The sequence below is a fragment of the Petaurus breviceps genome, unplaced genomic scaffold (genome assembly GCF_028583685.1).
Source record: "Petaurus breviceps papuanus isolate PSGF00001 unplaced genomic scaffold, PetGlider_PUasm1.0 76, whole genome shotgun sequence".
In the NCBI taxonomy this organism is placed as follows: Eukaryota; Metazoa; Chordata; class Mammalia; order Diprotodontia; family Petauridae; genus Petaurus; species Petaurus breviceps.
Genome location: NW_027186473.1, coordinates 11,501,095 through 11,517,474, shown reverse-complemented (window position 1 = coordinate 11,517,474; position 16,380 = coordinate 11,501,095). Strand labels below are relative to the sequence as shown.

The 16,380-nt window shown below is 39.9% G+C and overlaps 1 protein-coding gene and 1 pseudogene across 2 annotated transcripts; one reads left to right on the top strand and one right to left on the bottom strand.

The window, feature by feature from the left end:
- Positions 1-9,491: 9,491 nt before the first annotated feature.
- Positions 9,492-10,570, top strand: LOC138174716 (BCL2/adenovirus E1B 19 kDa protein-interacting protein 3-like). 2 transcript variants are annotated; one of them, XM_069105033.1, is made up of 2 exons: positions 9,492-9,798; positions 10,025-10,570. In XM_069105033.1, exons 1-2 carry the CDS (start codon positions 9,496-9,498, stop codon positions 10,046-10,048), a joined length of 327 nt encoding a protein of 108 aa, XP_068961134.1. In that variant the 5' UTR covers positions 9,492-9,495; the 3' UTR covers positions 10,049-10,570. The 2 variants fall into 2 exon arrangements, with proteins under 2 accessions (XP_068961134.1, XP_068961133.1); XM_069105032.1 differs by having other exon boundaries at positions 9,492-10,570.
- A 2,673-nt stretch (positions 10,571-13,243) lies between these two features.
- Positions 13,244-14,773, bottom strand: LOC138174714 (DNA repair protein RAD51 homolog 1 pseudogene; annotated as a pseudogene).
- Between the last annotated feature and the right edge of the window lie 1,607 nt (positions 14,774-16,380).

Below are 16,380 nucleotides of genomic sequence, written 5' to 3'. Positions count from 1 at the left end.
GTGCCAAGTTCCTAAATTTTCCATTAAATTTGACCATTTGATAACATAAACATTCCTCATAATCCCCAAAGTACATCATTGACTTTAGGGTGATAATCCTGTGGCACAAAAAAAACCCAAAACCAAACCACCATAAAACACCTTCCATGATGTTCAGTAGAATGTTATTCCTGGGCCTGTATTTAGTGGAAATCTTACTTCTAAGCATTCTGAGGAATCCAAAGTATTGAAGGATAACAGTCACCCTAGAAACAAGTGAGTTACAAGCCACGTAATGTAGATGAATAAAGGAAGAAGCGCTCAATCGTGGTATAGTTTTGGCTTAAAAATAACAAAAAATGTTGAATTCATACTTTTTCCTTTCTGCTTTCCAAGTATTTCCCCAGCTGTCATGGTCAAGAATTGTAACAAAAAAGTAAAGTTAACAAACTATGGAATGAATTGGGTCTGACATTGTTTATATGCCTCCTTTTTCCCCTATAAGTTGCCTTCAAGGAATCAACAAACCTCATTGTCAGGCAAGACAGTCACTTTCTTAAAATGGGTTCTGATTTCTTTCAATGTTGCTTTCCTCACATTATTGTGGCCAATTTCTTCTCACTTTGCTCTATGTTAGCTCATATTAGTCTCATGAAATTTTTCTGAATTTTTTATATTTGTTATTTGTTAGAACACAATAATAGTCCAATTTCAATGAATACTACAATTTCTTCAGCCGTACCTCAAATGAAGGGCAGCTAGATGGCCCAGTGGATAAAAGAGCTGACCTGGAGTCAGAAAGATGCATCTTCCCGAGTTCAAATCTGGCCTCAGACACTTACTAACTGTGTGACCCTGTACAAGTCACTTAACTCTGCCTCAGTTTCCCTATCTGTAAAATGAGTTAGAGAAAGAAATGGCTTAACCACTCTAGTATTTTTGCCAAGAAAACACCAAAATGGGGTCACAAAGAGTGAGACACAGCTGAAACAATGGGTTTCAAATGATGGGCATTGTTTTTATTTCAACTCTTTTGCTCCTACTGAAAATATGACCTTAAATATTTTTGTATGTATAGGACATCTGCTTCTGTCTTTGACCTACTTGGGGCCATATGCTCAGTAATAACATCACTAGATTAAAGAGGTAAGTTATTGTTTTTCAGTCCAACTCTTTGTGACCCGTTTTTGGGGTTTTCTTGGCAAAGATACTGGAGTGGTTTGTCATTTCCTTGTCCAGCTCATTTTACAGATGAGGAAACTGAGGTAAACAGGGTTAAATGGCCTCCCCAGGGTCACACAGCTAGTAAGTGTATAAGACAGGATTTGAACTCAGGAAGATGAATCTTCCTGACTTCAGGTCTGGTACTCTATCCACTTCCACACCTAGTGAATCTTAAAGTGGTAGGCACACAACTAAAAATAAATAAGTTTGAAAGGAAAAAAAAAGGTAGTTACAGGTTAGTTGTTTTTTTCTATATTCTAGGTGGCTCAGAGGATAGCACCTGGCCTGGAATAAGGAAAATAAATCCATCCTCAGATACCAGCTGTGTGATCCTTTGTCTACCTCAGTTTCCTCAACTGTAAAATGAAGACAAAAATAGCACCCATCTCCCAGTGCTGTTGTGAGGATAAAATAAGAAATAGCAAAGCACTCCAGTTCCTTTGCCAGGAAGACCCCAGATAGGATCACAAAGAGTCAGACATGACTGAACAACTTAAGTTTGAATCCAAGCACTCTGTATTACATATTTGGCACAAAACTTTTCTCCCCAACTAGACTGTAAACTCCTTGAGGGTAGGGCTAGTGTCCCATATTCATTTGTAGATATTCATCCTCCACTCTCTTGCCTCCATATCCCCAAAGGCTAAATGAGTTCTTGGGCGCACAAGTAAGGCTTTAAAATACTCATTGAAATGATATGAATGTCAAATGGTTTTCTGCTAGAATACAACTACATTGTTAAATATGTTATCAGTGATTTAAGGAATGGAACCAAAAATACTATCTTTTGAAACTATTTTTGGCAAAATGGATAGAGCAGTAGGCCTGGAGTTCAAATCCAGCCTCAGACACTTATTAGCTGTGTGATCCTAGGCAAGTCACTTAACACTGTTTGCCTCCATTTTTTCAATATAAGAGGAAAAAAATGGCAAACTACTCAAGTATCATTGCCAAGAAAACCCCAAATGGGCTCACAAAGAGTTGGACAGGACTGAAATGATTGAACAACAACAAAAAGAGAATATAAAACAACCTTTAAAAATTAGAGAAATAGGGGAGGCCAGGTAGCACAGCGAGTAAGAGCACTGGCCCCAGAGTTGGGATAACCTGGGATCGAATCTGGGCTCAGACACTTAGCACCCACCCAGAAACACCTGGCCGTGTAACCTTGAGCAAGTTACCTAACCCCAATTGCTTAAAAAAAAAATTAGAGAAATGGTGAGAAAGAGTAACAATTCAACCTTCCTTGTAGAAGCGGGAGAGTTCTCAGGGGTAAAACATCAGATTTCTTTATGTATTAAAGTTTTATTACTTTCTCCCTATTCTCTTTTTTTCTTAAAAAAATTCTTTTTCTTTTTATTATAAAGGATGGTTGTCTGAGAGGAGTAGGGGAAGGGATAAAGAGCAAAGTTTAGGTTATTTTAAAAATGTTAATAAGATTTTATTTAAAATGAAAAAACCCTCTTGGGAACTGTGGATGCTTTGCAAAATAGATTACCAAACACTAAAGGATATTTTCTTTATTTAACTTGTGTTAATATGTTTGTCAAGACATCTCTGTAGCAAAGATTATAACTGTCAACAAAGGGCTTTTGAAAGCTCTTAGCTTGACAGACTTTCCATAGCTCTGGCCTTAACACCTATAATGAGTTAAGTAAACATTGTCCAGGGACAAGCCAAATTCTCTTGGGTTGAAGTTGCTCAGAGTAGGAGTTGAAATTGACACTCTCATTCAGGTTATCCAATTACTCTTAATGGGTTAATAATTCCAGTTACTTTGCAGGAAGACAGCTTTGAATTCTAACTTAACTTCAGACACCTTTTAGTCACACTTTCACATCTTCTAAACATGAATATTCAGGCCACTAAGTTTATAAATACAAACCAGTAACCAAAGTAGAGTTATGAAGAGCCTAAGTGCTAAAAGAAATTCTTCTGGAATTAATAGCCTTTAGCTCTTCTCTGCCTGGCATTGTTATTGTTGTCAAGTCATTCAGTCATGTCTAACTCTTTGTGACCCCATATAGGATTTTCTTGGAAAAGATACTTGGAGTGGTTTGCCATTTCCTTCTCCAGTGGATTAAGCCAAACAGAGGTGAAGTAACTTGTCCACAGTTACATAGATAGTGGGTGTTTGAGGATGGATTTGAACTCAGGGTTTCTTGAATTCACTAGCTTTACACCCCCTTAAGAATTCTTTATAGAGGGGCGGCTAGGTGGCGCAGTGAGTAAAGTGCTGGCCCTGGAGTCAAGAGAACCTGAGTTCGCTTCCAAGCTCAGACACTTAACACCCACACTAAGAAAAACTAGCCGTGTAACCTTGGGCAAGTTACTTAATCCCAATTGCACTCCAAAAGGGAAAAAAAAAAAAGAATTCTTTATAGAAAAGTATAGGAACGCTTTGGAACAAATTTGAATGTTTCATGTTAATATGCACAATGACACCCCCCAAAATGTTAAACTTCATTGTTCTAATTTTGCTGCCTAATAGTAATGAGTGATTTAAAAAATGGTATGAAGAGATGGCTAGGTAGCATAGTGAGTAAGAACGCCAGCCCCAGAGTCAGGAGGACCCGGTGCTGGCCTCATATACTTAACACCCACACAAAATAACTGGCTATGTAACCTTGGGCAAGTTACTTAACCCCAACTGCTTTTTTAAAAAATGGTATTAATTTGTGTTTGTGCATTTGCAAGTCAATTTCAAGGTTCAGTTTTAGAAAATGTGAACAGACACTGGATAATACACTTACCGAATTTATTTTAAAATATTAATATTCGAATAGAATTTGAAAGTTGCCCATTATATTGAGATAAGAACAAACAAATCTCATTTCTTCTCCCCCTCCACTTAATAGTATTTTTTCTTATTATATATAAAGATAGTTTTCAACATCCACCTTCATAAGATTTTGAGTTGAGTTGAGTTTTCTTCCTCCCTCCCTTTGCTCCCCCCTCCTCAAGACAGCAAGCAATCTGATATAGGTTATACATGTACAATCATATTAAACATATTTCCACATTAGTCATGTTGTGAAAGAAAAATCAGAACAAAGGGGGAAAACCACAAGAAAGAAAAAAAAGCAAAAAGGTGAAAATAGTATGCTTCAATCTGCATTCAGACTCCATAGTTCTTTCTCTGGATGTGCATGCATTTTCTATCATGGAACTTTTGGAATTGTCTTGGCTCATTGTATTGCTGGAAAGGGATAAGTGTATCACAGTTGATCATTGCACATTGTTGCTGTTACTATGTACAATGTTCTCCTTGCAGGCCTCATTTCTTTAAATCAGTTTTTGAATACATGAAAAAGCATTTATTAAGGGTTTGCCGTTTGCCAAGTGGTTATGTTAGACTCCACAGATACAACTGCAAATGCACAGAGAGCCCTGGTTGTTCTAGCAGCTTCTGTTCTAAAAGAAAAGAGAGTATATACGTGAAGTATGGTTGCCCACAACTGGACAGGAAGTGGGGGAGGGAACATTGGGGAGTTAATTGGTAGGCCCCATCCAGAAACAATAGCAGAATTGATTTCATTTTGGTTTATGGTCCACAACCAAAGGGGCTGGAGGTGAAGAGGAAAAGGCATGATTTGGTAGCTAGGACTACAGCTGCGAGATGAAAGATCTCACAGAATCATCTCCTATTTGCTACAACAGCAACGACAACAAGAAAATCATCCTGTCAACCTCACTCCCCCCACCCACCCCACATACACCTCATTCACCTTCACTCTCACCCCTATTAGAGAGTAATAATATTCAGGAGAAGAATAGGGGGGTGTTGTAGTATTTAAAATTTGTGGATATTAATATTGTTAATAATAGATCACCTAGTATCAAATTCAAGTACAAACAGATCCCTATAGTCCTCGGACTTAGAAAACCATAAATGGAACATTATCTTTGTTGCATTTTTATGTATTTTGTTAAACATTTCCTAATTCCAGGGCCAGCACATAGGAGTTCTGTGGGTGGAGTTTGGCACCTCTGACATCCCTTCATTTTAATTACACAAGTAGCAAATCAAAGTTAGGGTAGCTAGGAGGAGCAGTGGATTGAATTTCAAGACAAGTCAGGAAAATCTGAATTCAAATCTAGTCTCAAACACTTATTAGCTCTGTGACCCTGGGCAAATCACCTAACTCTTTGACTCAGTTTCCTCATCTGTAAAATGAGTTGGAGAAGGAAATAGCAAACCAAATGCCAAGAAAATCCCAAATAAAGTATTGGGCACAGCTTAAAACAACTAAATAGTGAGTAGCAGGACTGAGTAAGTAGTTTATTAGCTGTAGATCATAGAATCAGAGTTGGAAGGGTCTTCAGTGGCCTTCAAGCTCAGCCCTGCACAACATAACTGGCAAATGATCATCATTCTGGCTTTACCTGAAGATCCTCAGAGAAGGTCAATTTACCACCCTAGTCCCCACCCCCAAGCCTCACATACCCCTTTCCTTCTGGCAGTTCATTACACTCTTGAAGTTTTTCTTTACATCAAACCTCAATTTGTCCCTTTGCAACTGCAACCCATTAGTTCTGGTTCTGCCTTCTAGGGCTAGTCAGAACAAGGTTCACCCCTCTTCTGCATGCTCATCAATCAGTCCATAGACTAGATTAAGCACCTACTATGCATGTTAAATACTGGGAATAGGGCAAAAGATAGTCCTTGACCTCAGAGAGCTCACAACCCAATTAGGGGGAAAACATGAAAACAACTACATACAAATAAGCTGTGTGTATATGTACATGTATATGTATGTGTTTGTGTACATATATGTATATATGGTAAATAATTAAGGGCAGCTATCAGGTTTCCAATATGCCTTCTCCAGTTACTACAAACTCATTTTTCTTGTCACTTCACAATAAGATCATAGAGCTAGGACTGGAAGAAATCATCTAATAAGACTGCCAGTTTTACAGATAAGGAAACTGAGGCCCCCAAAAGCTGAGTGACTCAAACTTTTACTGCCACAGTAAAAAGTGGCAGGCCTAGGATTTGAACCTATGGTATCTCCCGCCAGAATCTCCAGATGCTCAGTTTACCCAGGGCAACCTTTCTCTGTCCTAATGAACAAAAAGTCTCATTTTACCTGAATTAAGGAGACAATACACACTGGGCAGTGAAGAAAGGGATAAAGAACTGCCCAATTCACTCAAGGCAAAAGTACTAAATTACTTGAATCTTGTTCAATATAATTTTAGTTTTAATTTTTAAAAAATCATATTGTAGTCTTTGAACTTTGGCTAAAATTTGTAGCAAATCTCTATTAATTGGAATATTTAATTTTTTTCAGTTGTTTTCAGTCATGTCTTACTCTTTGTGACCCCTTTGGGGATTTTCTTGGCAAATACATGGGAGTGGTTTGCCATTTTCTCCTCCAGCTCATTTTACAGATGAGGAAACTGAGGCAAACAGGGTTAAGTGACTTGCCCAGGGTCACACAGCTAGTATCTGAGGCCAAATTTGAACTCAGGAAGACAAGTTTTCCTGACTCTGGGCTGGGTACTCTATTCAATGAATCATAATAACTCATTCCCCAACCACAATGAAAATGTTTACTTTATAACCTGGTCTTTGACAACCTGTGACATGTCTTCAGAAGTATCAGAGAGAGAATTTGAGTGGCCAGGTCAAAGTCAATCTTAGAGAAAATTGTGAAAATAAAAATTCCTTCCTAATTCCATTATCAATGCTTCTTTCTCCACAAACTTTTTCAACTTTCTCTACCTCTCTCAAATTGGAATTGTGTTAGTATGGGGTATGGAGGGAGAATGCTGGATTTGGAATCAGAAAATTTAGGCTTAAGTTCCAACCCAGAATCATACTAGATATTTGCCCACAGGTAAGATAATTCAACCAAGGCTGTTTCTTCATCTATTAAAAAAAATGGCAACAATAATAACAAAAACAATAGCTAAAATTTATGTAAAGCTTTCAGGTTTGCAAAATGTTTTCTGTAGTACCTCAAAACAACTCAGTGAGGTATGTGCTGTTATTATCCCCATTTTACAGATAAGGAAACTGAACCTAAAATGTTTAAGTGACTTGCTTAGGGTTATATAGCTCATTGCTTAAATGGTCGAAGTTGGATTCAAACTCAGTTCTTCCTGACTATACTATCTAGCTGCCAAAGGTAATAATGCTACTTGTACTAACCCCCACCTCACAGGGCTGTTATGAGGAAAATAGCTTTCATGCTTTAACAACATATTTATTAGGCATTCTTCACCAAGGATGACTACACCGGAGGCTGCACCTGTCAAATTCTAATCCCAAAGATCAGGAAAGAGACCTTTCCTCAGGTCAGGAGCATAAGTTCTAGAGTGAGTCAAATGTTTCTCACTGTATTCACTTGGGTGAATGCCTTTGTAGCATCAATGTGGAGAGGGATTTTTCCCTGTTCTATTGCTAAGGAGTGGAGTCACAGGGAGCTTACTTAGATATCATTTGTCTTAAAATATGTATTTATCTTTTAAAAGAATAATAAATCCATTACATGTTAACAGAGATAACATTTTAATAAAAGATAACTATTTTCCAAAACAAAAAAAATTAAGAGTTTCACATATTTTTGCAAATTTCTTTAATATTTGTTTTAATAGGGTGGCTAAGAGGTGGCAGTTCATAGAGCACCAGCCCTGGAGTCAGGAGAACTTGAGTTCAAATACAGCCTCAGACACTTAACACTTACTAGCCGTGTGACTTTGGGCAAGTCACTTAACCCCAACTGCCTCCAAAAGCAAAAAAAAAAAATTTGTTTTAATAGAAGACAGCTGAAATCTCATATCTGTTTCTTCTACAGTCTATCTGTTATTTTATGTTGTTTGGGTTGAAGTAAATGAAGTAAATCTGACCTCACACAGATATATTTCTGGAAAGTGGAGGAGTATTTCAATAGCAAATAACATCTTAGTAATATACCATGTTTTCCCGATAATAAGACACTGTCTTATTTTTTTTTTTGGACAGAAAAACACCAGAGGGCTTATTTTCAGGGGAGGGCTTATTTTAATGAACATTGACAGCAATTTTAATAAACAGGTAAATGTGAACAAAAAAAATGTACCTTTATTCAATAAGCAAATCACTGGGGAAGAACAGGATGACATGCTCACTGCTGCAGCTCTGATTGGATGCAGCTCGGAGCGCAGCGTGTGTTTCACGCGGGGGGGGGGGGGGACGGTGCATACAGAGGGACCATAATGTAGCGTGTAGCGCAGGGGATCACCTTCACTACAGTACCAATCTCAATAGGGCTTATTTTGGGGGGAGGGCTTATTATCGAGGAAATACGGGGTAGTATTTTAATGAATTATAGTATATGTTATATATACTATATGCCATATAGAAAATAAAGTATTATAATGAAAATAATTTTGACCTTGGGGACCCCTTACAAGGCCCCTTGTCATCGGCCCCCAGGGGTCTAAGTTGGAGAACCTCTGGTCTAGATTATAGACAAGTGATTAGTTCGTAGAGACAGTCTGTGTCAGGCCCTCTAGGCCTCTGGGTCTCTAGACTGCATCTCTACCCACTATACTACACTGCTGCCTTAATAACCTTTAAAATAGATGTAGCCATTCAGAATACTCATAATCCACAAACTATATGGTAAACTGCATGAGAACATGATGAAATACATATAATATTGACTAGCATTTATATAATGCGTTAAGGTTTGCAAACAGGCAGTGGTAAATGACTTGCCCAGGGTCACACAGCTAATTAACTTATAAGACTGGATCTAAACTCAGATCTTCTTGACTCCAGACTGTGGAGTCATTGCCTATATAGCCACCTAACCCCTACCTGAGAATAACATATAAATGCAGAAATAGTGATGTTTGGATATTTGAGGTTTTCACTTTCTTCCTTTGTTTTCCAACATTTTTTACTGCTTCTTAAGAGACTTATTTAAATAATGGAAACCTTTCCTCTTACTTCTAGTTTCTTCCCTCTGTTAATTATTTCCTACTTACCCTATATATAGCTTGCTTTGTATAGGTTTGTTGGCATGTTGTCTTCCCCATTAGGTCATAAGCTCCTTGAGGGCAGGTACAGTCTTTTGCCTCTTCTTAGCACGGTGCCTGGCACACAGTAGGTACATAATAAATGTTTTTAATTAATGTCTTTAAATGTTCTTTTCAAAAGTTATCTATAGACTCCTTCTGCCGTCGCTGCCTCCAGAGCTTCCTCCACCGCCACGGCCGCTCGAGCCTCCGGACCATGTTGTCTCCGCTGGTAGAGCAGCCGCCGCTGCCTCAACAATTCCTGGGTGGGAGCTCCAGATGAAAGGCAACGGCAATGACGAGAATGGAAATGGGAAGAACGGGGGTCTGGAGCACGTGCCCTCCTCGTCCTCCATTCACAACAGGGACATGGAGAAGATCCTGCTGGATGCCCAGCACGAGTCCGGCCAGAGCAGCTCCAGGGGCAGCTCTCACTGTGACAGCCCTTCCCCACAAGAAGATGGGCAGATAATGTTTGATGTGGACATGCACACCAGCAGGGACCATAGCTCTCAGTCTGAAGAAGAAGAAGCTGCAGAAGGAGAAAAAGAAGTGGAGGCTTTGCAGAAAAGTGTGGACTGGGTATCGGACTGGTCCAGCCGGCCTGAGAACATCCCCCCCCCCCCCCCCCCAAGGAATTCCACTTCCGTTTCTATTCCATTTCTATTCCAATTTCATTCTAAACGTTCCGTGTCTTTAAGTATGAGGAAAAGTGAAGCCATGAAGAAAGGAGGCATTTTCTCTGCAGAATTTCTTAAAGTGTTCATTCCATCGCTGTTCATCTCTCACATTTTGGCTTTGGGACTAGGCATCTATATTGGAAAACGACTGAGTTCCCCGTCTGCTGGTACCTACTGAGGGAGAGGAGAGCCTCGGACGTGCGCGTGCCCTGTGAAGTGCTATCCCTGCCACGTTAGTGTATTTGAACTCGAGAACATTCTAAGCATGCCCCAGTCCTCGACCCTCTTTTTACATATCCACGTTCAAGCTCCTCTTGGCATTCAGTATTTTATTCGAACTCTTGGGAAGCATTTTCATGACCTCATTCCCTTTTTGGCCTGACCCTCAGAGTTTACCGTTGTCTAGAAATTTCCAAAGTCTTATTTTCAACGCAGATGCCACCAGCAAGTAATTTTTTTTTTTCCATAGCCCTGTTTGTTGCCTCCTTTTTAATTCCACCTGAATTAGAGCTACAGCATCCCCATAGAAATATTGACTGCTTTAGGACGACCATCATCTCAAAAAAGAAAAGCAGGTTAGCAAGTATCCTATCAAACCTTGATTTTTCAAGACAAAGACAAGCTCTCTCGTAAGCTCACAATTTATAGTTATAACAAAAACAAGAAAAAAATATAAAAAATAGTCTGTGGCAATAAAAATGTATTTAAAGCAAAAAAGTTATCTATATATAGCTCTTTTTTCGACACTGGATTAATTTTAATAAATTATTTTATGAAAAAATTTAAATTCCTTTTTTAATTTTTTAAAGCATTTTTTTGTTGTTGTTGAATTCACAGAAGAAAAGACAGACAAGCAAGAAAAGTTTGAAACCAATGTTGAATTTTTCATATTCTTTGGAATAAAGCAAACTGTAGTCAATTGAGAGTCATGGTTATATATACAATACTCTGTTTTTTTTTTTTTTAAATTCTGCATGTGGATTGCTAATATTTTTTTAAATGCTTTACTAACTTCTGATTTACATCATTCATTTCTGCCAGATTTTGAGTTACAAATTTTCTCCCCATTTTTCCGTTACCCACAGCCCCAAAATAGCAGTCCCACAGGATATCCCCTCCTAACATCTGCTCTCTCCCATACCCCCTTCGACTTTTCCAGTAGGGCATGGAGGATCTCTATGCCCCAGTGCCTGTATGTTTTTTTTCCCAATTACATGTAAAATAGTATTAATAATAGTATATATATATATATACATATATATATATAACATTTGATTTTAAAACTTTGAATTCCAGATGCATTCCCTTCCTCCCTTGTCACCCACCCTTACTGGAAAGATAGGCAGTGCAGTATAGGTTGTACATGTGTAGCTAATGCAAAACATTAACATAGTAGATATGTTGTAAAAGACTGATTATATTTCCCTCCCTCCTATCCCACCTCCCACTTGTTCTATTCTCTACTTTGATCCTGTCCCTTTTCAAAAGTGGGTGCTTCCAACTTCCCTCCCTACCAGCCTGTCCTCCCTTCCATCATCCCCCCTCTCATCCCCTTCCCTTCTACTCTCCTGTAGGGTGAGATACCCTATTTAATGTGTATGTCATTACCTCCCAGAGCCAAATTCAATAATAAGGCTTACCTATTCCCTTTTGCCTTCCTATTCTTCTCCTCCATTGTAACCATTTTCCCTTGCCTCTTCTATATGAGATAGTTTACCCCATTCTGTCTCTCCCCATCTCCTCTCATTATATTCCTCTCTCACCTCTTAATTTCATCTTTTAAGTATCATCCCTTCCTATTAAATTGGTCCTGTGCCCTCTACCTATGTATACCTGTAAACATATATACACACATTCACATATGTATTCATATGCCTGTATACCCTCTGATATAGACATATATATACATACATACACATATATACATACACGCACGCACACACACATATATATATTTCTATTTCTATTCCCTTCAACTATTTTCATACTGAAAAAAGTTTCATCAGTTACAATTATCATTTTTTCATGTAGGAATGTTAATAGTTCAATTTTGATAAGTGGCTTATGATTTCTTTTCCTTGTTTACCTTCTCATGCTTCTCTTGCTTCTTGTATCTGAATGTCAAATTTTCTATTCAACTCTGGTTTTTTCATCAAGAATGCTTGAAAGTCCTCTATTCCACTGAATGACCATATTTTCCCCTGAAACATGATACTCAGTTTTGCTGGGTAGGCGATTCTTGGTTTTAATCCCAGCTCCTTTGACCTCCGGAATATCATATTCCAGGCCCTTCAATCCCTCAGTGTAGAAGCTGCTAGATCCTGTGTTATCCTGATTGTGTTTCCACAATATTCAAATTGTTTCTTCCTGGCTGCTTGTAATATTCTCTCCTTGATCTGGGAATTCTGGAACCTAGTAATAGGAATAAAGTAATATTCCTAGGAGTTTTCTTTTTGGGATCTTTTTCAGGAGGTGATCGGTGGATTTTTTTCAACCTCTATTTTGCCTTCTGGTTCTAAAATATCAGGGCAATTTTCCTTGAGAATTTCTTGAAGGATGATTTCTAGGTTCTTTCTTTGATCATGGCTTTCAGGTAGTCCAATAATTTTTAAATTATTTCTCCTGGATCTATTTTCCAGGTCAGTGGTTTTTCCCATGAGATATTTCACATTGCCTTCTATTCTTTCATTTGTCTGGATCTGTTTAACAGCATCTTGATTTCTCATAAAGTCATTAGCTTCCCTTTGCTCCAGTCTAATTCTGAAGGAATGATTCTCCTCAGTGAGCTTTTGAGATTCCCTTTCCATCTGGCAAATTCAGCTTTTTAAGGCATTCTTCTCCTCATTGGCTTTTTGAGCCTCTTTTGCCATTTGAGTTAGTCTGGTTTGTTTGTTTTTTTGGTAGAGAAAATTTATCTTACAATATTTAGCTAACATAAGGCCTCAACATAGGATGTTCAATTTATCTAACATAAGATGGCTTCAAAAATCCAATCTCCAACATGTATTGCATTTTTGGGCTCAAATCCCTTTGCAAAGGCTCCCGAAGTGCCCAAGACCCTAGAACTTTACCCTAAGCAGTAAAGGAAGAGCTGAGTTGGAACCTTGCAAGCAAGTGGCCTCATAAATCCAGGCCTCCTAACTCAAGACTCATTTCTTTAAAAGAAAAAGACTTCCCTTAATGGGTACCAATACCTATGTACAAAAACCCAACACCAATTCAGATGCCTAACAACTTCCAGGTGAATTTTACTGTCAGAGATATAGGACCAGGAGAAAAACTTGGGATAAGTAAAACTTGGGATAATTATTTGACACCTGGACCATTTAATTTTTTAAAGGGGAGGGGTGGGATGGGGAGAAGAGCCCAAATTTTTTCAAGTTCTTAGTCCAGTTGTGGCCACATGTTAAAAAAAAAGACATTCCAGACAAATGGGGATCTTATGCCCACCTAAAGATACTGTTATGGGAAAAGCTGCTTCTCACCCCCCTCAAGGACAAGAGAAATCACGTGGAGATCAGTAAATTCAGAAGGAATCAGCATTTTAGATCAGAGTTCCTGACTGCTGACCTGCCTCCTGTTTATACCTTAAGATGGGCAAATACAATGGTTGTTTTCATGGAAGTCTCCGGAAAGTCTCTGCTGAGGCCGTCACAACAGGAAAAGGCCTGTGAAGGACATCAGGGAACAGTCCTCTTCATAAGGAAACACTGGAGTTTTATAAGCGAAATCAAAGTAGTGCCTCAGTCTTTGGCATCTCCCACTCCATAAGCATTAATGGCAAACATAGCTTCAGCTTCAGGAAGGCAGGGAGAGTCACATATCTTACAAATCCTGGTTTCTCCTCGTCCTTTCCTTAGGTACAGCCTGGTTATTGAGGCATGTGCAATGATGTTTCCTCCAATGGGTTTTTTGGGATCTGCAGCAAACATGGCGGCCCCATCTACTTGGGCTACCACCTGGTTAGTGATCACTACTGCCACACTAAACTCTTCAGCAAGTCGCAGGAGCATCCTAAGGAACCTGGCTAGGTGCATCTGTCTGGCTGACAGCTCCCCTTGGCCAGAGTAATCCGTTCGATAGAGGGCTGTGGCACTATCCACAATTAACAATGCATACCTGGACTCCACCATCATGGCTGAAGCCTGATAGAGGAGCTGGGTTTGGTGGTCAGTGCTGAAGCCTTAAGCATATGCCACATTATCCAGGACATCACTGCCAGACAGGCCATACCTTTCAGCCACTGCCAGTAATCGCTCTGGATGGAAGGTTCCCTCAGTATCAATATACATGGCCTTCCCTTCACCACCACCTTGGTCTATGGGGAGCTGACAGGTTACAGACAATGTGTGACAAATCTGTGTCTTCCCAGTTTGAAATTCCCCAAATATCTCTGTGATAGAAGCAGTCTCAATTCTACCTTGCAGCAATTTGTCAAGCTCTTTGGAGCCAGTGGTGATCTGTATCATTTCTGACCACTGCTGATGAAATTCAGTTGCAGTGGTGAAACCCATTGGGACCAATTTAGCCGCCTCAGCCAGGATCTTATCAGCTTTGGCTTCACTATTGCCTTTAATATGTATTAGTTCCTTCTTTGGTGCATAGGCAACAGCCTCAACTGTGTGGTATCCAGCTTCTTCCAATTTCTTCAAGTCATTGGCATTTATGCCACATTGCTTCAGTCGTGAAATGGGCTGTGGGCCAATGTTCTCTTCTTCCACTGAAGTGTCTGCACTAGCTTCAAATTGTATCTGCATGGCCATTGTCCTAAGTGTTCAGTGCTTGACCACTATCCACGAGTTCTGGTTCTGGTCCCTTCTGATCCCGCTCCCAGCGCGCACTCACCCACTCACTTCTCCAGCCGCAGCATCATTTGGAAATCCTGCTACTCTCTGAGTTAGTCTGTTTTTTAAGGTGTTATTTTCCTCAGTCAGGCTGTTGACTCTCATTTCATAATTTTCTTGCATCATTCTCACTTCTCTTCCCAATTTTTCCTCCACTTCTCTTATCTGCTTCTTAAGGTCCTCTATGGCCTGTAACCAGCTCGTATTTTCCTTTGAAGCTTTTGGTGTAGGAGTTCTGACTTCACTGTCTTCCTCCTGTTCCATGCTTTGATCCTTTTTTGTCCCCAAAATAGTCTAATATTGGATTCTTTTGTTTGCTTTGCTTCCTTTTCCTGGTCATGTTGCCCCTCAGTCACTTGACCCCTGGGCTTTTTGCCACAGTAGGACTCTGCCACCAGACAGGGGAGCTTCATACCAAATGCTGGGGTTTCCTCAGCTGCCAGAGGTATTAGTTGTGTGCCCTCTCTGAAGCCTCCACATGCTCTGGCAAGCTGGTCACACACCCCAGGACCTCCACCCTAGACCACAATCCAGTTCCAAGCAGTTTAAAGCAAGAGCGATTACCCCTCAGACTGGTTGCTTGGCCCACCTACACTCTGTAGGCCAGGAGCTGAAGCTGCCACATTGGGGCAGCTGCAGGCGTGCAGCTCCTCAGAGGCTTCTCCCCCCAGGTGCAAAAGCTGATGCATTCCCAACTACTGTATCCCAAAGTCCAGACTGCACTGACCTCTCACTTTGTCCTTAGCATCTATGTGTTGATAATTCTGCACCACCACAGCTGCTGGTGATCTGGAGTCCCTCCAGCTGGTGGCTGGTCAGGTCTGCCCTGGGGCTAAAACGTTGGTGTAGAGCTGGGCTTGGCTCCTAGAGCACTGGGCTGGCAGATTCCTGCCAGCCTGCCAGGCTGTCCTCAATTGGAGGTTAGCTTCTCTGTGTCATTTTGCGGGTTCTGCAGCTCCAAAGTTTGTTCAGAGTCCCCTTTTACATGGATTGGAGAAGGTGGAAGTCAGAGCAGCGGGGATGTCCTGTTTCTACTCCACCATCTTGACCGGATTGCTAATATTTTTGCTTTTCACCAGGCAACTCCAACCAGAAAGACTCAGAAGCTCTTGACCTCTCAAATTACCATCTCCAAGCCTAGATATATCTGAAGAGGTTACCCACTAAGAGGATTAGGGTTGCTCTGGAGACCTCAAAATACCAACACGCTGAGTCCTGCCGAATAAATTCTGCTCAAGTCTTCTCAGCCAAAGAAAAGTAAAATTTATTAAAAGTTCACTTGCATTAGACACAGAGTAAGTCTGTGCTAGGTCACTCTATGGAGCTCTCACTCTTCCATGATGCTCTCACTATTCTATGGCACTTTCACTATTCTATGGCATTTTATGGCACTCTCACTATTCTATGGCATTCTATGGCTCTCTCATCTTAAATTCCTTTTAAAGTTTAAATTTCTAATTGTTCATGTTTATGCATTTGACAGCTTGTGAAAAGCAGAACTGCATTGTGATTTTATTTTGGGGGAGGGGAATAAAAACATTTTTTCCATTCTTGTTTTCTTTATCTAATAGTGTATATGTATATATATTTTTTCAGATAGGGCAAAGCAAGTGCAGGAAAAGGGTTAAATTTGACTTCTG